At 47.7% G+C, this 26,765-nt stretch overlaps 1 protein-coding gene across 2 annotated transcripts in view; it reads left to right on the top strand.

Moving 5' to 3' along the window:
* LOC146172218 (hormone receptor 4-like) overlaps positions 1-10,321 on the top strand; it is a 172,238-nt gene extending 161,917 nt beyond the window's left edge. For both annotated transcript variants that reach the window (XM_084585932.1, XM_084585931.1), the window contains exons 4-7: positions 467-528; positions 2,858-3,114; positions 3,168-3,841; positions 3,902-10,321. In XM_084585932.1, the coding sequence (XP_084442058.1) occupies positions 467-528; positions 2,858-3,114; positions 3,168-3,841; positions 3,902-4,110 (1,202 nt within the window). In that variant the 3' untranslated portion in view covers positions 4,111-10,321. The remainder of the gene's footprint in view (positions 1-466; positions 529-2,857; positions 3,115-3,167; positions 3,842-3,901) is intronic.
* Positions 10,322-26,765: the final 16,444 nt, after the last annotated feature.

The raw sequence follows: 26,765 nt of genomic DNA, 5'->3' as shown, positions 1-26,765 counted from the left end.
GCAAAAAAGAAAACAGAAAACGAACTAAAATGTGGTAAAAAAATACGTTCAGATGCTGCTTAAGCGGTTGATTTCTGCTGCAACTTCATATATCAGTGTGTCCTATTGTTGTTGTTGTTGTTTTTTTTTTTCGTGGCACATGAGAGCATACGTGGCCGGGATAATCAGAGTGCACCTAAGCAGAGCATTGATTGTCTTCGTACGGACAGTCTAGCTCTTTTGTCATGTGAAAAACGCCACCCTGGTTTTACACATCCGAATCTGCCTGATCATGTGATGATCCACGACGTATTTGTCATTCTTAGCATACAACTATTCTACAAAAAAAAGAAAAAGAACGGAAACGCTGTCTAGTGCAGTCACGCTCCACTGTGAAGAAGCTATTGCCTGGCTCTTGCTAAGTGGATAAAAAATACAAAAGAGAGGCTAACACGTTCAACTTAGTTGTCGACCTCGTTTCTCGCAGCTGTTCGAGAAGACCGAATGCCTGGCGGAAGGAATTCGGGAGCCGTGTACAATCTGTACAAGGTGAGTTGGCTCTGGTTCAACCGGCTTTCTTCCTCGCTCAATCAGTGGTGTGGGCCAGTATTCCTATGAGACTCCTCTACATTCCGACTCTGTAGATGAGGTTTCTCGGCATCAGTTTAAGCACGTAGAACTGCATATGCATCCAGTATACATTTTTGTGAGATATCGAGAGAAAGACATTTTTAGGGAAGAACAAAAATTTGCAGAAAAACTTAGCGCCGTAACGACAGTTTACTATTGCTTTTGCACTCATGCAAAAGTAGTATAAACACGCAACACGACACAGTATAATTGCTCATTCCCCGCGGTGGTTTCGATCAACTAAGCATGCGAGGTGCAGCAAAATATGTTAGCGTAATAATTTTGTAGTCACTGTAATTCGTCTATTTCAACCGCTCTTTTAAGAGTCGAGTAAGAGCGTTGAAATGATGCGTAGTCTTTGAACCAAAAGTGGGAACTTCCTCTAAGGTTCCCTTAGTGCCATCTCATGAAACGTCGCGGGAGTACGGCCTTGCCGACACGGGTATGTACTAAAGCAGGTTCCTTTTTTTATTTATTATTAAGATATTCAGCAATGAAAAACTCCTTTGAATCAATGGACCACGAAGCTGATCACCTTTTAACACCATGAAACGAAAATGAATACTTTATCACAGAGACGAATTTTTTTTTCCCCAAGCTTTACTGCGAAGTAGGTACAGCAACAAAAAAAGGAGCATTCTGCCATGTCGCATTAAATAAATAAAGAAAAAAAAAAACGAACCCAAGCGCTGTTAGTTTTACGCCTTGTCTTTTAAATGGACACTGTAGCAGTCTTATAATCACAGGCGACCAATCACAGCGATACAATCACAGACGATCGTCGCGATTGATGCGGAGGGGTATTGTCTAGCCCTGCGATTCCGATTGTGCGACCGATTCGGGCCAAAGAACCTAATTACTTTCCACGAGTGGCGGAGTTCGGACTTAAAAAATAATTCATTTGTGTACTGTTTAATTATTTCAACTAGGTGCCCTGTAACCATTCATCACTTCTCCTCCAGTGTCATGGTACTGAACTTTGCACTACCTTACAGCGAGGTTTCAAACAGCCAATGGCGAAATTTTCTCCATAATATCCAATACTAGCGCATTAGAGCTGCATCATTCTTTCCGCTCTTCTCAGCTCCACTAAGGCGCCAATTTCACCCTTGCCTTTGAACGGAGAGCGTGAGTTACCGTTTACCCTTCCTCCTCTTTATCTCTCTCTCTCCCACACACACTCTCTCTCTTTCTCACGCACACGTACACCGAGTCTCCAAACTGTCAACGGCGCCGGGTTTTTCCCATTAAAATCGTTAGCAAGCCAATGCCGAGCTGTTCGAGCGCACAGGCAGTCAATCTTTGGCACGCCGTCACGGTCAAGCAAACGCCCTGGCTTTGAACCGAGGCTGCGGAGAAGGAGGAGATCCCCTGTTTCTGTTCGCTGTGTGTTGGTGTCGCTTCTCCAGGTGCCCCTTATCCCACCCCTTATTAGCCTTCTTCGCACCAACGGGGAGTGCCTTACAAGCTGGCTTCGCCACGCACTTACCCATCATGTGGGAAAGCCTTTAAGAAGAAAACCGGCACGGAGGTTGTTGCAAAGTCGTGAGTTCCTCTTCGCCGATGAATGGACGCGACGGACGTTAGAATAAAAAAAAAGCAGAAACAAGTATCGCACTAATAAAGATTACTAAGTTGGAGCTTAGTCATTATTAGCTCGGTGAAACTAAGCAGAGCTGTTTATTTCATTCTGAGCTGCACACAGGTGCCTCATCAATGTAAAAAAAAAAAAAAAGTGTAGCTGCATTGCTTTGCCGCTTGCACTATCCATCGTAAAAACATCTTCATTAATTCTGATACTAAGATTTTGGAATTTCTGTGGTAAACAATCAAGGCACAAACAAGCACCAGCCAGCCTATGGAGGCGCTTCTTCATCGTTCAAGTTCTCGATGAATTTTATCGCAAGTGAGGACTGTGTGCGGCGAGGAAGGCGAGCAGGTTTTATACTAGGCATATCTTTGAGGGCGTTCGTTTTGTGAACAGATAACGAATATTAAAAAAAAAAGGACATTCGCGAATAAATTACCGTTAGTGCACGTATACTTATCTGCGTGTGTCTTAAGCGTAGAACATCGTAACGGGAGGAACGATCATACCATCGACATCTTGTGAAATTCATTTAGTGAGTCTTCAGCAGCAAAGCATTTTGCACAATAGCTAGCTTTTCTCGATAAGCTCAAAAAGGGCAGCTGTGCGCCGAGCCCTTGTCCGGCGGACGCTCTTCCGCTCTTCGTGTGGCCGGCGCAGGTCAAGTACAAGAAGCACAAGAAGGGCCCCAAGAACGGCCAGCTCATGCTTCGCCAGGAGCCCTCTGCGGCCGTCAAGCCCCCCGTGGCCGCCAAATCGCCGCCGGCGGACGCCGCCTCTTCCAAGGGGCCCTTGCTGATGCTGCCCAGCCCCAAGGCATTGCTGCCATCGGCGGCGGCGGCAACCGCCACGACTGCGAGTGCAACGACTACGACGACCACGACGACCACCAACGGTGTTCTCTCTTCGTCGCCAAGGTAGGCGCGGTGCGGCGGCGGGCGTGCGGCTCTATAGCAGCGGCGCTGCGCAGGTACCACCAGAGCTCGGACTGGGTCAACGGTGGCATCCTGAAGACGGCACTGACGAGCCCGTCGGAGGTGATGCATCTGCGGCATGCGGTGCTGGAGCAGCAGCCGCGGAGCGAACGTCGCACGCTGAGCGCCGAGCAGGCGGCGGCCATGATCGAGCAGCTCATCGAGTGCGACGACTTCGAGGACGTGGCGACGCTCAACAACATGCGCGACCTGCTCAACGACTGGGAGGACCTGTCGCGCAAGCTTCGCCAGATCGCCGACAAGATCGTGCACAAGCTGGTGCAGTGGACCAAGCGGCTGCCCTTCTACGCCGAGATCCCGTTGGCCGTGCACACGCAGCTGCTGGCGCACAAGTGGCACGAGCTGGTGGTGCTCACGACGGCCGCCTATCAGGCCATCCAGCTGCCGGCGCGCGTCGCTTCATCGTGCTCGTCCGACGGCGGACCCCACTCGCCGCCGGCCGACGTGAGCCGCGAGACGGCTGCCGCGCTGTGCGAGCTCCAGCGCACGCTGGCCGCCCTCATGGGCCAGCCGGTCACGCTCGTCCAGCTGCCCAGCGAGGCCGTGCCGCTGGTCGACCAGATGACCGGCCTGGCCAGCGAGCTGCGCAAGGCGCGTCTTTGCCTCGAGGAGTACGTGTGCCTCAAAGTGGTCATCATGCTCAGCTACGGTGAGTGTCACCGCGCCGGCAGCCCGAGCCTCCGAGGCTCACCGGCCTCCCGCCTCGCAGAGGACCCCAACCAACGGCAGCTGGAAACCATCCAGGAGCGCTACCTGGCCGCGCTGCGTGTGTTCACCGAGCAGCGATTCCCCAACCAGAGCTCGCGCTTCACCGACCTGCTGGCGCGGTTACCGGACATCCAGGCGGCGGCCGCGCTGCTGCTTCACAGCAAGATGTTCTACGTGCCCTTCCTCCTCAACTCGTCCATCACCAGATAGTCCCGCGGGAGGAAGGACCCGCCCGTGTGTGATACCCCGCCACCCGGTTGCGCGAGGCCCCTTGCTCGCGAGCGCCCGCAGCCCGCCATCGCGACGCCCCGTATCCGCACGCCACATCGGGACCAATCGGCACAGTGGCAGCCGGCTCAAAATCCCGCTAAAGAACGCTCTCCTGGCTTGCTTCCGGCACTCAATTGGGGTTTTCCGACTGGCTCGCCTCTGTCCCCAGAGGCTTTCCCTAGAATACTGCAAAAGCGTACAAACTGGCTTCAGACAGGCGGCTCAGTGCGCCATCGCATAATGGCCACGTGTCATGACGTCACTAATGAAGACGGTGACGTGATATATATCGCTCTAAATAAGTCTGAGCTCTGCGTGATTCTCCACTCTAGCCGTGGTTAGAAGTGGTGCTGCACCAACTGCGCAGTATATTTAACACAAGAGGTTACCATCATAGGCATCAATTTGACGAGTGATTTCACGTTAAAAAATGAAAATGCTTCCACACGGCTTCCAGACACAACTATTTCGGGACAAAGTGCAGGGTATTGACGATAAGGTTTTATAAAGCGCTGTGTGGTAAGAGATAATTTAAAATATCGCAAAAAAAATGGCAAATTTTTTAACCTGCAGTATAGTAACAAATTTCTCAAACAGAAAAATAATTAATTGAGCAAGCGAAATTAAGTCAGCGGTTAACAGTTCAATTCACGCCTGATCGTCGACAATAGCAAGATGTAGAAGTGCGTGGTATGGAGGGAAACACACAACCTTCTTGTTTGTAAAGAAAAAAAAAAAAATAACCGCTTGCGCACTTATCGGGAGGTCGAGAGGAATGGCTTTCCATCAAACATCTTGCGGCGCGTATTCTATCGGCTCCGCCATAAACGAGGGCCACGCCACTAGGCCGGTACAATGGGCTCAACCAAAGAAGACACTGACGAACGAGCGTTTGTGTTCGCGAAAGACCTCGTGAAATATTGGCCAGGAATACGACGACGCATGCATGGCTCATCATGTGGCGCCACTTGGCCGCCGAGGAAGTCTGCCGATGAGGAATTTTGGCGCGTCGCCCGCCATGGGCGGACCTTTGTTCAGCCGCCACCAGGGCACCGTCGAAGGCAAGCCACGAGATAACGGACCCCTTATAATGCGAAAAAAAAAAAGAAACAAAATAATGGCGCAGGCATTTTTTTTTTTTTTTATCGCGGTCTTTTCGAGAGCCTTCGGAGGCCTGTGAGCTGCGCTAGGCGACGCTGCTGCGAGCTAACACGCCTCTGCGTGGGCATGGACGGATTCCATAGCAGTCACTAAAGGATGAAGAGCCAGGCATATTGTATCATAGGTAACAATTATATTCGCCGCTTCGTAGCGTGGCTCCGCGCCCCTCCCACGAGAACAGATGGCGTTCGTGAGCTTCCGTTTCACGAGGGGTGTCCATCCTGCTAGTCTATTTATTCTCGAGCACCCGTGTACGAGTCACAATCCGGTACAGCACCCTCATCGACTATCCGCGACCGCTGTCCCTTCGCGAAGTGCCAAACGGCCCGCGGGCTCTGGGTGCAACGCGAGCAAGCCCAGCGAAAGCCGCGCTTCCCTCGCTAGCAGTCACAAGCGCGTCGGACAGAGCGGGCCCCGCGCAACCGGGCCCCGTTGTTCTCTCGCCGCTCGTCCCACCGGGCCGACGGCGCGTGCCACAGCCTCCGCGAGAGCTGTCTGCATTGTTTTGCCTCCCGCGACGGACGAGACAATGGGCAAAGAGATGTGGACAATGGTGACTGTTCGTAGTCTGCTTCGTACTTTCTTTTCCGTTTTTTTTTTTTATAACGACCAAAAAAGAGTAAAAAAAAAGAGAGGGAGAAGAGCACACAAGACGACGAGATGATGAAGAGAAGCTATAGGACGGATCCTTTCTTTCGCCTTTTTCACTCTGCGGAGTGCAACCAGCAACAAGAAATACTGCCGAATGAACTTTCTGACCACTGCCTTTGTAAGCTTTCCGTGTGCGTGCCCAGGTTTTGCCGTGGTGTTCCTTCCGACGCCGCTTTAGTCCAGCCATGACCCGGGTCCGCGACCGGCGTTGTCCCTCAGCCGTCAACCGCTGCTCGCACAGTGGCACTGCCAACGGCGTAGCACTTCCCACACCCCGCCAGTGGCCCGTCGTGAAAGCGCTTGCGAGTAAGCCCGTGTGTCCACCCTTGCATGCGTGCTCACGGTCATCAGGCATGCCTTTCGCATAACTCTCTTCGGCGCCCGCACTGCGTGCTTATCTCGCGCTACACCCTGACGCGACGCAGCTTAGCCATCCATTTATAGTACGACGCTGTACGCAGCACAGAGTAGGTATTGAAGAGTGAAAGGGGCCGCGAGGAACAAAAACGCGAATAAATCCGAAATTACTCGCAGATCTCACTGTAACTGAAAACTCAATCGCGCAATCGACAGCCTCGCCTATATGCCCGCAGGCAGGCACAGCTCGTCCAACGCACTCCGCATTCGGCGGTGCCACCAGATCGCAATCAAGACGTCGCTCGTTAGGACGCCGCCGGCGATTCGTGAACGAAAAGCCACGTGACAAACAGGCGGACGGAGGTCGCTGTTCGTGTTATAATAACTTGAGCAGGAGCAATAAAGGGAAATAGGAATGGTAACATCACCGTAGCGAACACCCTCGACCGCGTCACGAATGCCGCGTCGGCCTCGACGCGGGCACGCGCGCCTGTGCGCATTGGACGACGTTCGTTTTGGTGAGAGCGGTTTTCTGAATTCTTTTTCTTTCGGAAGCGCTAAGCTTGCGTCCGCGGCCCGCGTGCCTGGTCTTAGGAACGCCTACGGACCGATCGCCTTGGGAAGATGTCTTGCGATGTTATGCCTGCAACCACCGTTGTGTCTGCATGTGCTGCGCCGTAAACCATGGCTGTTGTGCGCTCCCAACGGGCGTCTCGAGTGTTTAGCGCGGCCTCGGGTTATGTTCTTGTGTGTTGCCTTTTTTTTTTGTCCCTTCTTTTCTTTCTCACTCCAAGTTGCCGCCGGCGCGTTCACTAGCGGTGCTCAGCATCGCGCGCGCCTATCGGGCCGTCTCCTGGGCTCGCTGTCCCCGGAACCTGCGTGCCCTGGGCCCCCTTCTCTGCCGAGTCTTGGGAGTGGGCCAGCGCACCGGGGATTCGCGTACACGTGCCGCCTTCACTTGCTTCACCACAAACGAAGTGTCTGCGCACCGTTCCGAGCGGGAATTGGTTGGCCAATCCGCACGCTGTTCATGTTTGTTACCGTTACTATCGTTTTTTTTTTTTTTGTTTTTGTTTTTTCACCAGTCACTTGTCGGCTGATTTGACAGTACGACGTGTGATTTCGGTTGTTTTCTCCGTTTTTTTTTTACGATTCTTGTTTTTTTTTTATTATAATGGTGACACATTATTGTAATTATTGCCGTTACGTGAAAGGAAGGTGCATAGTTGTCTCCGTGATTTTTGATTGTGGTTCAATTGATATGCCGCCCTCTTTTTTTTTTAAATGTCTTCTGGTCGTTATTGTTGTTGGTGGCCGTTTGGTGTGAAACGCAAAGGACGCTCTCCTCCCAGTGACCCGCGTTGTTGCCCCTTTTCCACCCCTTCCTTTCCTCCACAATCGTGTACTACACCCACCCTAGTCAAAAACAAAAAAGATTTTTTTACTGCCTTTATCGTCTTCGCCACATTCTTATATATAAATAAATAAATATATTATATATATATATATATATATATGAATATATAAAGAAAGGTTCTATGTATACAACAAAACAAAGAAAGGGTCAGAGAAAGAGAGAACTAAAGAGAGAGGGAAGACGTGAGAGATATACGTTTATGAAGACTGCTTTTCTACGTAGAAACGAGGAATGGATGCATGAGTGCATGCGAGTGCGAGAGAGAGAGAGAGCAATGACCGACACGCCATCCCTGTCATCGCGCATACACAAGCACACACTGACACGCACACTTACGCCCACGTCGGCGCAGCTGCCGGACCGCATGCCGAAGGCTGCGTCCCAGCAGCGACTTAATGTGGGGCACGCACACAGAGAAACATTCACGGAGCGGCCAAATCCATCCACGTGCTCTGGCTTTCTGTTTTTCTTTCATTCTGGTCGCTCGATAGGTCGTTTTTAGGAGGATCCCCTTTTCTTTGTAGTCCTCCGCCGGCAGGAAGGTGTTAAGCAGAACAGCAGTACGTTTTCGGAGGCCCCGTAGAAACGTAAAAATAAAACAAATGAAGTAATACGACGAAAGAGAAGCGGTTTCGCGATTAACGGCCAGAGTCAGCTTCCTGCACTCCTTGCGAATAGGGCTAAACAAAAGCAGCGACGCCTAGCGCGAGTTCTATCGTCTCTCCCTTTACCGGTTTTTGGATGGATGAATGTGGTTCCTTTGTCGTTTGAGCCTCTCCCCCATTTTTCATTTTCCTTGTATAATAAGAATCTGGCTTCCTGTGACAGCCACAGCGCAAGCGAGAGGTGGGACAGTGTGTTCTCCAAAGCGAACAATGGGGAGGCGCCTCACTGCCACGTGATTCGTTCCGCCGTATACCTGTTTGTACATAGTCGTGAAGGAAGTATGAATGTCATACTGCGTGCCTCAAGTTTTCATCTTATTTTATTTCTCGACGCACCCTGGCCATGTTCACTATGGGAAGTAGTGTCACGGACGGCGCATCCGACAGCGAGACCACAAAAGCGTAGTAAAAAAATAATAATAATAAACAAAAAAAAAACGTAGACCAGTATTGGCGATACACAATAAACGTGATCCAAACTACGCCTCCCAGAAGCCAACAAAACGGCAGAGTACTTCACCATCGCAGTGACGAACGATGCACTGGTCGCTTAGCTCTGATACCTGATGAACTCTTAACGAGAACAATATACCGGAACGCAATTTTTTCAAGGCGCAGGAAATTCGCTGCGCAGAGCTAGTTATAAGACGAATCGAATCATTCCCGGTGTTCATGCTGGGGCGACAGCACGTCCGCATGAAAAATGATGAAATAAGCCAGCTCGCTCTTGGACATCTTGGACGCATGCCACCGGTGCAACGCAATATAGGCTGGCCCGTCTCTGAACCCAAAAGTAAGACCGAATGCCCGATGCACGGCAATGTACGCGAGCGCCGTGTCGAGAGTTTCAAAATGCAGGGTGCCTTCTCAAAAGCGCCGCAGCTAAGGGAAAGAAGGTTTGAATGGGCACGGCGAGGTTTGTCTTCTCAGCCTGTGTTACTGGAAAAGAGGTCAGAGGCGCTGATTTTTTGTCAGGGGGTGAAATTATAATCCGACCTTTCAGAAAGAAAGAGATATTTCGCTCTTATTGCGTTCTCAAAAAGTAAAACGAGAGAACGAAATAATTAAAACTAATTAAAATGAGAAAAACTGCGAGAAGCGTGCATTTCACTTGTGAACGAGATTTCGGTGCCTTATTTTGCCGCGGAAAGACCACGTTTCGTTACGCTATAGCTATAGCCGTCAACCAATCGCAGAATTTCTGCTGCCGGTGAGATTCGTTCGTCTCCTCCTGGGAACACAAAACTCGTACAAGCATAAGGCGTTGTTACTTTAAACCGGTTGCCATTCAAGTGCAAGCAAAAGAAATTAAAAAACTAACGCAGTCAGAAATTTACGTTAAGATTCATTCATCCATCTCTTTATGGAGTGCCACTTTTCCAGTAACGCGAACTGAAGTACAATCCAAGCTGGACGCCTTTATTATATTTGGCACAAATTGAAGCCTATGACAAAAAAGTGCTCTGAATTTGTTTTCCTTCACTCATAGACGAATCGATGTGTTTCTCGTTTTGTACAAAGACTTTCGTTTCTACATTTTCAATGGAGACGAGCAAAAATAAAGATACACGTGAAGATATATAAATATATATAAATATATCTTTCTTTTTGTCGTGTACTGTACAGCTGGTGTTTTATACATATACATATATATAAATATAAATATATATATTATATACATAGTGTAAGAAGGCTTGTGTTTGATAGTTACGTTGAAGTTTTCTTGGCTGTACATTGTTTGTTCATCACTTTTCCTTGGTAGCATCACTTCATTTCTTTCCTCAAGCTGTTTTTTTTTTTTTTTTCGTTGTTGTTGTTCCTCTTCTAGTTCTTTTGGACACCCTTGACAATAGCGTTGTCGATGAGGAGGAGACGAAAATAAAGAGAAATGTGCACTGAATTTGGCGCGCCCCTCGTTTCTGTGACTGGGTCGTTTGTGCTTCTTCTTTTATTCCTTTCTGCCCCTTGCGTTCTACAATAAATTATGGAGAGAAGCAAACCGCTGCCTCGTTCATTTTGCTCGCCCCTGGCATCGAGGCTTCACGGCAGTGGGCCGCGTGAGTCTACCTCCGCAGACACGGGAGCCAACCAACGAGACCACGAAAAGGTTTGCTGCCGCTGTGCGTATTTGTTTTTGTTTTTTTTTTCTTGTTGCTCTTTTCTGCAGGAGCTTGCTGCTGCGCTGCTTGGCGGTGCAACATAACAATTTCTCTGCAGACGCGACGCACACGTTTTTCATCTCCCCGCCAAATATCGCCCCTGTCTTTTCTATAGCACGCGCCGTTACGGAGATAAGATAACGACAAAAAAAAAAAAGAAAAAAAAAAGAAAACAGGAGCATAGTCGAACACTCGTCAGTGTCAGTTACGTTGCGTTCAAGGCAAACGAGCGGCGAACCGAGTGACTTGCTGGCACGGTCTTCACCGTATGAAGCTCACGAAGCAGGTTATTTATTGCTTCAGTAGAGACAGGAATCGATCAAAGCAGCTTGCGCTGAGTGATTTTCACGCCATGAGCGTTTCCGCCTTTATAGCCGCAGCCACTCCCGCCTCCCGTATCGCGAACTTAAGCAAGAAATGGAACAAGTAGACATTATCATTGGCAAAGCGTATCCAAACTAGCACTATAGCCGACGTCGTCCACAGAGCACCTGATGACGCTCGGAGTTCGCAGCAGCTTGCAGGAGCTACAAAAAGCACGGAGGAAGGCGCAATTGGGCGTAGCTCGCGCAAACAAAGACGAGAGAACTCTTCCAATAGGACTCTTTATGAAAACGCAGAGAGATAAAGGAGCGACAGGAGGAGAATTGCGGAAAGCAATCGGGATGAACCCGATCCCACGGCACATGGACCAAAGAGTGCATCGGGCACGACGGCAAGAAAGTAGCAGCTCTGGAAGAACTACACGGACGAAAATTTAGCCACTTACGACGCGGCCAAATACGGCGACAGGGACTATGTTACGCTGGTAGTGGTGAACTGGCAGGGACAAGAGCTAGGCAGCTCAATGACACTAAGTATAGAGACGCAGAAGCAGCCCCCCGCAGTTGTAAAGGGAAACTCAAAATGACATGGCACCAACAATTCACACTAACTCCAAGCAAGCACGCAGAAAGTACACGCGGGGAAGGGTTGGTAAACTAGTAAAATAAATGCTAGAGACATCGTCGTAATGGAAGGCAGGTCTCAAGCATGAAATGGTATGGGACCCAGGACATGAGAAATGAGGCGAAACGAACGGACGGACGAGCTGACACGAGGGTACACATGCATACCGAGCCGATTCTGAGGAGCAGGACAAAATATAAATTAGACGTAAGGGTATTCGGGGCCCCCTGGGTCCCCGCACGGCCCCACCGCACTCAAACGTTCATGCTCAATCTGTCCATGACGTCGGCAGCCCGGCTAACTGCGATCTTTTGCTGACCCGTTACACGGGCATCCTAAACTGCTACAGAGGAAGCCGCAAGTGGTATCCAACTCCACACAAAAATTTATACAAAGAGGAAGCGGTCACCTGGACAAGGCTACAATGCGGCCCAAATGTTTCAAACACAATACAAAGATGAATGAATAGTGCAAAGCAATACCAACACACTATCGCGCAACCTTGGGGTTTCAGGCTACGAGTGTAGATGCTAAGGTAGACAACCCAAGTGAGCCGCAGTGGGAGGGCATGCTTGCCTGCGAGGAACAGTACCTTCAGCTGGTGACCCGAGCCATGCATGCAGGCAGTAGCAGAATGCGGGGACATGTACCAAGGGCCTAACCTCCGTTAGATCAAGATCAGGCTCAATATTAATGCATGAACACCGCAACAAAACCAAGGAAGCAATGAAGTTAACTTTCTTTTCTGTATTTATTGGTTTGGTTTGGTTTGTGGGGATTAACCTCCAAAAGCAACATAGGCTATGAGAGACGCCGTAGTGGAGGACTCCGGAAATTTCAACCACCCGGTGTTCTTCAACGTACACTGACATCGCACAGCGTATGGGCGCCTTGTTTATCGCTTCCATCGAAAAGCGACTTCACAGTCACTAAAGTGTTGATTTTATAAATCTTGTTTTTTTAATATTACGGTTTCCAGTTATTTGGCAGCTTGTAAGGCAATTTTAATGTGCGTGCAAATATCCATTGCTGCTTTCTCCTCGAAAGCAAAATATTCGTCTTCTTTGAGGCCTCGAAATGCTATTTACGCCAAAAAAATATTCATTCCGAATGTAAGTAAGATAATGGCGCCTGAAGAGGTTAATCCTCGGATCTGCAAGCTTCCTGAGCGATCCAGCGCAGGGCAAAGCACAGACACTTCAGGAGACGGGAGTGGTGTTCTCGAAACTATACCACTGCGTTAAGTAGTGCTGTTTTATTGCATATGCGAACTATGCTAATTACGCGCATATATGGTTTTATCAACGCCTTTTTATGGGCCTGTAAGTGCACTTTTTTGTTTGTGTTTTCAGGAGTAGGTTCTACAGAGGGACACACCCTTGCCTAAAAAAAACCCGCTGAGTGCTCCGTACACATGACATCTAGAGACAGTGTTTGTTTAGAAGAATGCGTTTTCGCTAGTTGGCACGCTCGCAGTCCGGATCCTCAGCGGGGGCGTTGGAAAGCTTGCTTGAGCATTTTGAACTGCCCCCTACAGGCAATCCCGATACCACAGGGTGAGCTTCGGGGCCACGTATCTGAGCACTTGCAGCACCTCTGAGGTAAACTAGGTTTAGTAGGATTACGAACTAAATAATTTCCCCTGAAAGATCGACATACTATCGACGCAAAAACAAACCCAGTGACCTGGAAACTGGACGGCTTTTAAGCACACGCACCCCACACGCTTCTGGTTGCGTGTGCTTACAAACATATAGGCCGCCTCGGAAAATCCGAGAGCGTATTCACAGTTAAGTATGACTTCCTGTGAACACGCTGGGCCTGCTTTCGAGTAAAGACGCGATCACTTCTTAGAGTTGATGAAAACAGACTATTCCAGTATGTGCTAAGAGGAATTATAGGGCGCCGGCTAGGACGCGCGGCGCTTGACTGGCGGAGGGCTTTGAGTGACGACGTGTGCAAAGGCGCAAAAATAATTGGACATGACGGATAAAAAGGCTATGTAACGAACTCGCTATAAGACGACGCTTCAGCTGCTAAGTGAGAGAAAGGATAAAGAAAGGAGCGAATGAAGAGAGAGGAGAGGAGGGCCACAAACGCCGTTGAGCCTGTGGATGAAGTGGTTGATTGCCGGACAAGGACGAAAGAGAGTTCCGTGCGAAAGAACCTGCGTGGGCAGCGCTGCCACGGCCCTGCTGGAAGTACGGCACGCTCTCACAGAGTCCCCCAAAGTCCCCCGTTCCCCCTTCCCCTCCACAAAAAAAAAAGTGTGTGTGTGTGTGGGGGGGGGGGGGGGGCAGTTAAGCTCTGCTTTAAGGGTAAGTGGCCTGGGGTTCTCTGGGGTCTAGATTTTAACATACATCTCGTGATAGGCCAGTTACGCCGTGTTACCACATACCCACCGCTCTAGAGGACTGGAGTCACCTATCTGACATATATTGATCGCTTCTATTTTTGCTGCTGTCTTAATTATTGCACTTCTCTGACTATACGCCTTCATTAGCATACATCAGCAACCATACTAAATCACGTGATATGTATCACAGTACTAATAAACAAGTATAATTGGCGTGTCTGCGTGAGGTATGGGTAGCGCGCGACCGACTAGTAAACCAAGGATCACAGGTTCTATATTGCCAACAGATTACCTCAATTTCATTTTTAGCATAATTCGTTTACTTTCGATGTGCACTTGTCACCATCACGTTTGAGTGACGCTATGACCTCATAATCAGAATTTAAGTAATATTTTGATCCCTTTCAATCTATATTTGACCTCATAACACTGCGAATGAGATTAATGCGAACTCGAGTTTAGAAAATAAAATAAAAAACGAAACCATTAAGGCGTTTCTCAGCCGTTGAACAGTGGAATGCTGTTCAAACGCACAACGAAAGAAATGGATTGCAAAGAGAACATGTGTGCCAACAGTGTCCGGTTTCAAACCTATGAGCCCCTCGTTTTGGGTGACGAAAACAAATTATCCGGGATTCTTTGTCGCACACTCCGAAAACGAGATGACCGGCGTTGGCTGCCGTGACCACCACCACTTGGAAAATGGCGAAATGAGTAGATAACTCCAAGCCCAACGTACTCGTTTCTCTGTGTGGCCGCAAAATCTGGTAAGTTAGTTGGACTTAAACCAAATGCCGCCGCCTTACTTTGAAGCCAGGAACGCTGCAAGGCATCGTTGTCACTACTGAGTGAATAGTGAGCGGATGAGGACCACGAACATGCAGCGCCTACTCTCAAATTCTCACTCGCATCGTCGCACTCGAAACACACGTATGCCGAAAACGAGTCACATGCACGCGGAATAGAAAGACGCGTATTTTGTGTGCTCCCGTAGAATAAAGCGAACATAGCTGCATCAGTTGCTGCAACTCCGAGCCATTGTAACTAAATACTGAGTTAGTTCGATTAAATACTGTATTTGCTTTTGTTGAACTGTCGGAGTATACGCAAAGTAAACGCTCATAGAAGACATATAACATGTGTGCCCTGAAACCAAACTTCGAACGAAGCTTTCCTTGAAACGACCCTCGAACAGAAGCCAGTTCGTGTAAGTGACCTGTAACAACTTTCTACTTCCAATTATTATCACTTTGACTACTGCATAAATATGGAATCAGGTTCGGTTAGAAATAAGCACAAAACCGCAAAGTCGTAAATATTATAACGAATCCCTTAACCTAAATGTTTTTCGTCTTCAGCCCAAGACATAAAAGAATGAGAAAATAAAAAAAAATCACAAAATGAGCCCCCCTTCAGGTACGTAGAGCCACAGAAGTGAACGGCGCCTTTCGGTCTGTCAGCGTTCCGCGTGATTTGCTCAGAGAAGTTCGGGATGTATCCTTTCAGAGGCAGCGCCATTAAGTGTTCCGCCTCCCAGTTCAAGGCACGGGCAACTTCTGTCTACGTTGAAAAACGTAAATGGCTACCTTCAGCGCTAAAGGGTGATAACGACAGTGAAATAATTCACTAAAGTAATGCACTACAGTGTACAACGCATTAACCTTTGGGCGTTTAATTTTCTCCTACGTAAGTAGAAAACCTGTGGCGTAAGAAAGTCGTTAGACCGAAATGCAAACCACGAGTGATTTTCTCGTGAGAAAGGTAGCGAGGACAAGCACTGAAGAAAAATAAGCCAAGGGAATTTGATGAAAATGACCACGATAAAGGCAGAACAACATCTAGATAAAGCGGCGCGCGTCGCCAGCTCCGGCTTAAAGTTGCTACCGCCTGACTAGAGAATAATGAGTTAGGAGATAGATTTCAATGGGTTAATTAATACGTGAGCATTAAATGGCTATGTTCGAAGGAGCTTGTCCCCAGACTTTGCCATCACGACTGCGGTGAACTGAAAAGATTTAGGCGAAAAAGAATAACTTTATGCGAAAGAAGACCAAATAATCTCGCCAGGGAAAACGTGGGGTCAAACTGCAGTAGTCGGTTAATTAATTATAGCCAAAAAAGCCAATCAGACGTCGAAATAGCCGAGCGAGTTAAGATCGACGTCTAAACGGACGTGACGTCCCGCAACCGGAAGACGACGTGTGTTTCGACGTCACCATGAAAAAGTGCTAATAGGTGGTGTCGAATCTGAACGAGCCGCAAAGCATGCTGGGTAATTCCGACTGCCGGATCTTTCTGCGAGACACGCGTCTGCTGCGCTGTGCTTGAAACTCAGCATCGACAAGCTTAAATTCGACTCTTCTCGTGTTTTATAAGAAGGAATGAAGTCGTAAAAACGGTCATAATGATCTGCACACATGTTATGACCATATTTAACGTTTCCCATTTGAAGGAAGCGGTTGAAAAATCGTTGCAAGTGCAACCATTACAACGTGCGTCGTCTGTTCGCGCTGAAGTTGAGCATGCATCGTTCATTCGGCAAGATAAGATTTTGTTTGTCGTTGATGTTATCATGCAGTCGCTACATATATCTCTAAAGTATACTAGAGTAAGCACTTTTTAGAGGTATTTCGCTGGCAGAAGCCGGATAATTAGACTGCCGATAGTCGCAGTTTAACGGTACGTAGGAGCGGACTGTCGTGCAAGTTGTAGCTGCGACTGCTAATATCTGAAAGCACGCAATTAAATACCATTAGGACACTGTGCACTTTTTTTGGAGCCTTTACAAAGATTTCTCTGTTTATGCTGCATTGCCCGAGAGACAGAGCAGCTAGGGTTTCTTGTCTTGCGGTGTACTGCAGCTACCTGCAAGCACGGCCGGTACACCGCATTTTAGTTGCTCAGCTAAAATTTGTAGGGCCCTGCGCAACATATCTATAGGGCCCGTGGCGCGCCGTGCATTCAAAGGCCGCGCCACTTCCCAATACTCCCTGCGCGCTGCCTGTTTCCCTCTTCCCGCTCGTTCGGGTCTAACCGGTGCCTTCCTTTATAGCCCCCTCACGCGGGACCGGTTATCCCCGAACGAGCGGGGAGAGGGAAACAGGCAGCGCGCAGGGAGTATTGGGAAGTGGCGCGGCCTTTGAATGCGCGGCGCGCCACGGGCCCTACAGATATGTGGCGCAGGGCCCCACAAATTGTGAAATGCGATTACAACAGCATGTTGTGCTATTCCTCAGAAGATCTAGATTTACTTATCAGTGCTTCGAAACTTTACAAGTGTGCACAATCTTCGCTATATTGAGCTGATTTTGTTCACATATATGTGCATTTCTTTTTCTCTAAAAACTGTAGGAGGTAAAATGCCAAAGAACTATATTATGGTTAACATTATACTGTCAATAATCTTTCTCAAGCATTTGATTTTTACTTGAGTTGTATTACGAAAATGCAACTGCATAACATATAAGTTGAATTTTTAGCATTGATGTATTCATTCTGCATGCATCGTACCCCAACATGTATTTAGTCAAGAATATACGGCCAAAAACCTCTACTAGTGCGGGCCTGTATCGGCTAGTGACAGCTATTCCAGCAGTCAGAGAAACGTATCCACTTGCCGAGGATGCAGTGCATGCGAGAAAACCCCACTCATACACAAAATTAACCAAGCATAGTGAGTGGGACATTTTATGCCATTCACATACAACTGTGAAGCTCTGCATGTTTGAAATTCCCATGCTTGATTTCCCTATACTGATTGCTGCAGTCAAAAAGGGAAGTACTAAAGCAAAAGCTTTGTTTTAATGGCATCTCTTGAAACCTACAGAGCCTTCAGAATGTGAAACCATTATTTCTTCCACTCAAAGCTTGGAAGAGCCTGTAACTATTTTGCTGTTGTGTACTTTGTGCTTGGGGTCTGGCTGGACAGAAAAACAGATTGTGTACATTCAGATGTTTCCAGTAGGCGCATAGGCTACAGATAGGATACTGATAGATTATTGCTCAATAAATGGTAGTAGGGGTTTAAGCATGACTTGCACCTATAGTTATACGAGCGAAAGCTCTATTAAGGACGACTTTGCATGGTTCAATTAGTTTAAATTAGGTTCAATTAGGTTGTTTAAGCTTTGCCTCAGGGTATAGACGCGATAGCGTCTTTAACGCCGCATTTTCATTCCGCGATTTCTTACATTATTTTGCTTAGGTCAGTTTTTGGGGAAGGAACCCGCAGTATCTGTCGCATTTTTCGGCAGACTCTTGCACTTAATTACGTCAAGGTCGCACCGGATTTTCACTGCGCAATGTATTTATATAATTTTGTTTTAGTTTTTGAGGACAAGAAGGCGCAGTATCTTCCTTCACTCTGGGTGATACGAATCCAGCGAGGCGAAATCCGAAGTTGCGCTCCAAGCAGTAGCGCTTACGCTCTAAAATTCGACGGCTACTTCAGCGGAGGATTTTTATCGAGACATTTACGTGAATCGCTTTGCGCCTTTGAATTCGTACCATTATCATCCTGAAAATTGCAACATTTATTGGAATTAAAGGTCATTGTCTTCTATCACTCACAGCTTGTCTGCATATACTTTCCGAAGATTCCTGAACACAAAGATAATGAAATTGCTTTTTTTTTTACTAATATTGTATTTCATTTAGGTTTGACAGTACATGTATATCAACGGTCTTATAGAAGCACATTCTAAAATTGCGGGTTCACCTTTTGATTTCTGGAGATTATTGTGCGCCGTCAAGTGAGCGAGTTACACGCCAACGTTCTGCTCTTCTGCAGTCGCGGGGCGCAGTCAACACAGAGTATGTTGACAACTGAATGACTGATTAGGTCCTTCCCGCACACTTGTATTGACTGGTCACAGACCCGCGGTGGCTCATTACCTATCTTGTCCTGCCACTAAACGTGAAGTCCAAGTTCAATGTGGACCATGGCGGCCGAGGCTCGGTGCAGGCGAGATGCTCTAAAGTTCTAAGAACGGTCTAAACTTCGGTTGGACGCAAACATACCCAAGTTAAATCTGTTAAGGTATACAAATGAAGACGCCCGCCATATATATATATATATATATATATATATATATATATATATATATATATATATATATATGGAAAGGAAACATTTGACAGAGTTCTGTCTGGTTGGGAGAGGAACATAAGTTCTAAAAGAGCCCCAACCAAACAGGAAAAAGCAAAACGACACCACGTTTGAGAAGCTACGACGTTAAGAGACAAAGGCTGGTCAAAATCACGAAGAAATGTGAATTAACAAAGCAGGATAACCTATGCGCTTCCATAGAGCTCAGCTCACCCGGGCACACAAGCGGCCTCAGTAACCTGCACAGGAACCCTAAAGGTAAAGGCAGAGCTACTCTGGGAATCCCGGACTCATTTCGCATATCCAAGCTCCTTGTGGTGGGGGACTTTAATGCACGCCACACGCACTGGGGATACACCTGAGAAGCACCCAAAGGTAAACTCATATCTACCGCAATGGCTGATTATAACCTCGGCCTGATCACAAACCCCACCGTACCCACTAGCATCGATTCCAAGAGGGTTGCTTCAATTCCACCTACCATCTCATTCTTTCAGCCTGGCTTGCTCCCTCCCTGTGACACCTGTGGCGTGCCAAAATCCTCTTTTCCACTACCTGTGGGAATGCCGTTCCCCCTAGACAGTACCCCCATCCCACTTATTCTTCCTGGGAGGCTGCTTTGCGGACCGCTCAGTCCTCTGGCCAGAAATTACTGGTGGATGGGGCTCTATGAGAAGCACAAGCCGTGTACTCTTGGACCAGTAGGGGACCACCCTGGAAGACTTTTTGTTATTATTCCATCGATTCATCCGTGGTGTGAGTGAACAAAATCAGCTGTGTCGTGGCTGCAGAGCTCTCGCCCACGTCAGCAAGCCGGCGCACGTGACACTGCAAGTTGGAGTGAACTCGCCGCATTCGGTGCAGCCATCGCCAACATATCAGCCTACCTCTGGAACTGGAACCGCAGGAACTGGGCCGTTGAGTCACGACCGCAGCTAATTTCGTTCACTCAAACCACTATTGGGGGCACCACAATCGCGGCGCGCGAATGCGCCAATGATAGTTTTTGTGCTTCGCGGGCTTGGAAAAAATGATAATTGGGAAGCAGCTCGGGAAGAAGAAAGTTTGGGGCAAGGAATAATACGATACACGTTAAGTTAGGAGTAATGCGGTACGATACGATACACAGAGGGGAAAGGTTGATCAGAATGCAAAAAATGATTCTCCATCTGGTGTCAGCGAAAAGATGTGAGTGAAATGAGCATCTGCAACATTTCCCGAACGGAGTTTTACATATACATGATCCCACAATTCCTTAACAGGTTGGGTTCTACAGAAAAGTAATAAAAAGGAAAAGCAAGCTTGTTCCAGAGCGAGGGAAAGTAAATGCCAAGCTAAACAACAAAACACTGCGCCTTCCAAGTGATTAGCCAAAGTAGATTAAAAACAGGCAATATTATCGGAAGATGCTAAACGCTCCAATTACGGTCAAGCCGACCTACGGAGCAGGATTAGAGAATATGACCAGCTGTCGGGCTGTTTGGTGCTGATTCATTGTGGTTGACGGCGCTAAGACACACGGACAGAGGACAGTCGCCGTCTTCCCTGTTTCTGTCCTCTGCCTGTGTGTCTAAGCGCTGTCGAACACAAAGGTGCAGAGATACGGTGAAAGGAAGGTTCAGGAGTGGATCGATTAAATAGGTATCAGTGCGGTGCCAATATGCGGCGTTGGCTCACGAGTAATGAAATACCTTTCTCAGAGTTGTTAGCTCTATTTTCTTAGTAAAAGCTATACCTGGAATAGAATACGTTCCCACCTCTTGCAGAAGCGCTCAGATATTGTGATGCGACATTTGCACGCTCTTTTTCATTATTATTTAATTGCTTATATTAGTGGAATATTGGTTGCTCCATGCAAGGAAACGCTGTATCAGACGCTACAAACGAAACAAAAACCGCTGGAACATCGAAGGTCATGCGCAGAATTAAAAGAAAGAATGCAGGCGGTGTCACTATGAAGACGTTAAACACAGTTTCCCACAGAGTAACCAATGCTGTTAGCAGTTGTTTTTGTCAGTGTCGTCTTTCCAGCGCCCGATAAACTTAGTGTATTGCTTGTTTGGGTGCTAAAAAAAAAAAAAAAAGTACAGCTTAATTTCGGTGGGCAACACGCCACAAAACATGCGACTGGAAGCCATGGAACATGCTCAACGAGATTCGCCGTTGCCACGCGGCTAATCGTGCTTTTCAGCCGTGCAGCAGAGCCTTAATGGCACCTTCAAAGCTACAATTCTGTGTAACGTGAGTAGAAATCGCCTGTCAAAAACACTACTAAACACTTTGGTCGTTAGGCGAGTAATCTGCACCGGACCACTTTCACGGGTTAGGAGGAAAACACTGGAGAGGGATCCTTCCCTCCTCTCGCTGGCTTGCACGGGGTGTGCCTAACTTCCGCTGGGCTTGAAATCAAACCCTTTGTTTTCTAGCACCACTAGTACGACATAGCCCAGCGTTATTTGATGGTAAGTGAGTGTGCGTGATGAGAGTACATCTTCCTCATCGGATTTGGAGAAAATAAAGGCGAAAAAAAAAAAAACAACTAGCGAATACACTAGCTGTCGCGTCCCCTCACTGTGTTGCTTCTCTCTAAGCATAAACGCAGTGCAGTTGCTGGGTTCGGGTAATGGCGAAAATTCGCATATTAAAAGAATTGCTTCCACCAACCATTATCTGAGTGTTTTCTGTCCTTAGACATTCCACACTGCGCGCTTTACTTGCAAAGGGTGACAAATATTTGTATATACACAATGTAGTCCTTGCGACTAAATATATATATATATATATATATATATATATATATATATATATATATATATATATATATATATATATATATATATATATATATATATATATATATATATATATATTCGCACGTTGAAAACAGGAATTCGATGTCTGCACGCCGTCAGGGCTCATGTGTGAGGAAGACGTTTGAGGATTGCATCTGAATCTCCAAAATAGCCACTATCCGCCAGCAGGTGATTAATTTGTCGCTTTAGCTTATATATATATATGTACCAATGTAAGAAATATCAGTGATCAGTAAGGAGTGCCAGTGTTAGAAGATACAGAAAGCACGTTCCGTGAGTGTACTTCCGGTGTGCAGCACACGAAGCTGTAAATGTTCCGCCACATGCCAAGAAAGGACATTTGCTTCACCACTTCAGCGCTAGAGCATCTTGATTTCCCCGCGTGTCACGTTTCTTGCCCGGCGCAAATTTTAAATGTGTGCACACAGATACAGAGTGACAGTGAAAGAAGTGCCACAAAAAGGCTTCAAGAGCTGCGAGAGCCTTGTCAAATCAATATTTCTAAAGTTCAAAAGAACACCATTACACAGTGCAGGAAATGGCTGTTCCCCCTCAATCTAACGCATTTGCGACCGGCCCCACAACCCCGGCTGGCCTTCGTGGAGATGCCAGCAGTAAGATGGAGCCACATTTTATATACAGTGCCCACGAGGAAACGGACCATACGCCCAGACAGAAACAACGCGGCCTGAAGAGTTCTTGCCGAGGCTGTATGTCGGCCAAGGCGAAAACTGTTTGAATGAAAGCTGGCTTCAGAACTTGCTCTCTTTGAAAGTTCCTTCTTTCATTTAGCAACACAGTACATGAGCTAAATATGACTGCCCGCCCAACTTTGCAGAGATACGCGCGCTTTGTTGGCCACAGATATCAACTTGCATAAGAAGTTTCAAAAGCGCATCAAATTGCCAGGAATAAATAGACATGTATAAGTCCGACATCTTATATCCTCGTACGACAATGAGTGCATTTTCGTGAGCATATGGTTTCCGGCGGCGAGATGTCTTTACTTTGCCGTGAGCAAAAGAGGCCAGTTGAACGATATGTTGTTCGATAAACCAGCGCTTGTCAGCGCTCGAGTTGTGTCGTCTGCTCTTCCGCCATCGCTCATGCGCTGTTTCCGCCAGTATGGCTTCGGTCTTCAATGGCGGCGCGTTCTCTTTTCTTGAGACTGCCCCCACTTGTACGATGAGCCAAAACAAAACGAAAATCGCCAAACAGATCGCCTGAGTTGCACCAGTTACTCCGTTGCTTTCCTTCAGTTTCTCTTCGCTGCATTCGTTGATTCCCAGCGCCTGGCTTGGCCACACGGAGCGGAGGATCGCGTCGATGCTACAGGGGCGCACATCATTCAATTCTTGTTTTGCCTCCTGACACGAAGCGAAGGCCGGCGAAAAACCGTTTTCCTTCCCGGAAAGAAAGGAAACAAGCGCTCCCCGTCATTACACTGGAGAGCGATCAAGCCGGCCGCCATCGGAGCGGCCTGTACGAAAGCCTTTCCGGGGCCCTCCAGAGTGTCATCGCTGAAAGCCAGCACTGCGCCGCTTCCTTTCTCGCCCAGAGACGGAAGAATGGCGGAAGTGGCGCCCGCGATGGGGAAAAAAGCAAAAAGAAAAGCGGGACAGGCGTTCCGAGACCTTGCCAACGGTGCGGAGAGCGAGAGTTACCGGCCGTGATCCACGCGCGCCGGTTGCCAGACGCGGCACGTGACGGAGCCCCTAACTGGGTCGCCGGATCAACAACCTGCCGAAGGACTCTTGCCGCTGCAAGGGCGAGCCGAGGGCGGCCACTTTCCCCCAGCGTTGCTAAGCGGCGCGCGCGCTGACGGCGCCCGCTCGCGGCCCCGCGACGACCGAAGTGCCACGCGTCCTTCTTTCGCCGTTCAGGAGACGAAAAAGAAAAGTTTGACGAATTTCCGAAAAGATGGGAATAACCGAAAGGCCGGCGTAGATTATACCGACGTGGAGTACATCCTGTTCGGATGCCACAGTCGTTCGCGCTGGCGGTGAATGAATCAATAAATAACACCTGAGTGGTGCTTCACGTCCCGAGGCGAGTCAAGAGGCCAACAATAGGAACTGGTACGGAAGCCAGCGGGTTGATAAACACTCATAATTAGTATCTAAAAAAAAGTATTGGAATAGAGGCACGCGGAGGACGTTTTCGGTTTGTATGCTGAAACGAAGTAAAATTACCCAGCCTATTAGAACTGTTCGAAAAGCGCCGAGGAAAGCAATAAGTGAATTATTATTTTTTTAGATGACGAAGAACCAAATAAAAACAAAAACATCAACGTGCATTCATCCTCCTCCACAACACAATATGCGTCTAAAGCACAGTCTAACAATAAAGCCTTATAAAATATACGCCCGGATGGTTTGCGGAATCCGTTCTTTCCTGTGTGTATTAAATTTATCGAACGCCCTTCCAGAGTGGACTGTAACAGCCCAAAATAAGTTCTATAGGTTTTTTTTTTCTTTTTTTTTTCAGAACTGTTTTACAGGCAACGAGAAAATCAAGATTTGTTTTCTTTTTCCGCGCTTCTTCATTCGTGCCTTCAAATATGCATTTCGTTGTTGCTTATCCTGTGTTAGTGCTTCGACCATGTATTGTAATAATACAAAGATCATGTCTGAATTTATTTTTAATTCTTTATTCTTCCTGTCCTGTAATGACCCTGAAAGGAGTGCTGCAGCACAAATAAATAAATAAATAAATAAATAAATAAATAAATAAATAAATAAATAAATAAATAAATAAATAAATAAATAAATAAGTCGGACTCATGGCGGAACGTGCGGATTAATTCCGATCACGCGGTCTCAGCGCAGACGGGCGTTTTTTTTTTTTTTTCTTGCTTTTCTGTTCGTTTGTTTGCTTCTATGTTTTCATTTCTCCTCTATTGAAACGCAGCCGAAGCAGACAGGATCGAAGCAGTGAAATGTTTCTCAGCGGCACACTGCCACAGCCAGTGCAACCCCGGCTGGTGCCGAAAAAAGGAAGAACGCGGTGTACTGTACACAACAGTACCCTGCGTGTGTGGGAGGGGAAGGGGTCAGGAATGGCGCATGCGACAGTGAAAAACATGCCCCCCCCGGTGTCTTGAAACTCAGCAGCAGCCCAAGGAAGGGGTGAAAGAAGTCAACCCTTGGCCATTTCGGAGGTTGCTTGGGAGCAGCCCTCAGCTGCGAGACCAACAGTGCTTTATCTGACAGCACAATAGAGGAAATTTATGTTTACCTATTTCAAGTACGGCAGCCACTTGGGAGTCCGCTGCTTAGGTTAGTTCCGGAATAAGATCTGCGCTTGAGCTGATGTCATATACTAATGGTTTTTCCGCGGGAAGGCTATTCATACATCGCACTGCACTGGAGAGCTCTGGAAACCTTCCATAGAGCTCCAAGTTTCATAGCTTCCCCGCGTGCATTGGCGCACTGCAGGCACGCATTCGGTGAATGCAGGCAGAACTCTGTGTCGCTCCAGCCCATGAGTGCGGTGGAATGCGTAGCTGCTCAAAAACTACGGATTAGCTCTAACGACGAATTCGCCTCGGAATAATCTGCTGCTGCTACAAATAACCGCCTAGAAGACATCCATGCTCGCCAAAGAGCGAATGTATGGGAACTGGTTGTCAAATTACGCCGAGATATAATGGTTCTTCAGGTACTAGCTAATATTAATGCTCAGGAAGGACGGACTGCTGCCGTGTGCTTCCAGTACAGTAAGCATGCCGCAAATATACCTCTACAAATAACTTCGACTCGCGTAAAACGGCAGTTTCTTTACTCTGTTCCTTATCTCTGTACGAATGTGAGTTTCCGCGAGTTAAGAGATTGGGGAAGAGGCATGTAATAAATTTGACTTTTGTTAATGCCTACCTTGTAAAACATTTTCATCTCAGTCAACGTCCAGAAGGGATGCTCCCTGTTGCATTTACGTCTTTTTTTTTTTTCTCCCGCCTCCCTGTACGGAAGCATGGAGTGACGATCTAACGAGGCTTTCTAGGAATTAAAAGCAAAGTTTGCGAAACTATATACATGCAGCTCCCTGTATTATCACATATCGTCGCGCTCTATCTCAATCTTTCCTTCCTCTTTAGCGAAGGAACAGGCTGGAGTCACGCTTTCACCGGCCGACGTTTCTTACCATTACACTTTTATCTCCTAAAGTGAAGTGCTCGTATCAGCTGAAACGCAGCCCGTTTCTGTCAACCTTGGCGCAGTTTGGTCTTGTCAGCGAGAGTTGTCTTGTGAGCCGCGCGTATGGACGCATTTGTAAAGCACTGGATGTACACGGCGCAGTACAAGCGGGATCTATATCGAGAAATATTACAGCAGCTGCGTAAACGACCTGCGAGTTTTGTCCCTGGCCATCAAGGCTGCTCGCTGTAGAGCAAAGCAGACCTTTGAACCTCCTCTTGGAGCGCCGAGATCGAGGACATTGCACATGATGTTGCAAGCGATGTGCTGTCGCATATTTTCCGAGTGAGGGTGGTGACAGAGACTGATTGCGCTGATATATTGGCTGAGGCCCAGATAAGATCATCCGTGGGCATGGCGTCTAAGGACAGATCGCTGCGCAGTGCATACGCCGGGATGAACTGTGCGCTGATTACGTGCAACGAACGAATCCTTTTCGAAATGCATATTGAGTGCATGGGCACTTCCATGCACTCGAGCAACTGAATGCGTTCAAGGAGACAGAGAAAAACCCTCGATGCTGTAACTGTTTCACGCATGCTTGGACAGCTGCCTTGAACCGTGAGTAGAAGGGAGCACACATACTAGCCGGTGATGTGCAATTGACCGACAGCGCGGCTAAGCTAGGGGTGCAGAATAGGCATTGAGAGAGCTTTCGTGTCCCGAGTGACGGTGGCCTCATGTACACGACGCTCCATTTGGTTAAAGAAACGCTGAGGCGAAGCCGAACGACCTGTTCGGCCATAACCACTGACAAGTGCTGGG

This window comes from Amblyomma maculatum, unplaced genomic scaffold (assembly GCF_055883805.1).
Source record: "Amblyomma maculatum isolate TAMU_Amacu unplaced genomic scaffold, ASM5588380v1 scaffold_13, whole genome shotgun sequence".
Taxonomy (NCBI): domain Eukaryota; kingdom Metazoa; phylum Arthropoda; class Arachnida; order Ixodida; family Ixodidae; genus Amblyomma; species Amblyomma maculatum.
This window is presented reverse-complemented; position numbering and strand designations above follow the sequence as displayed.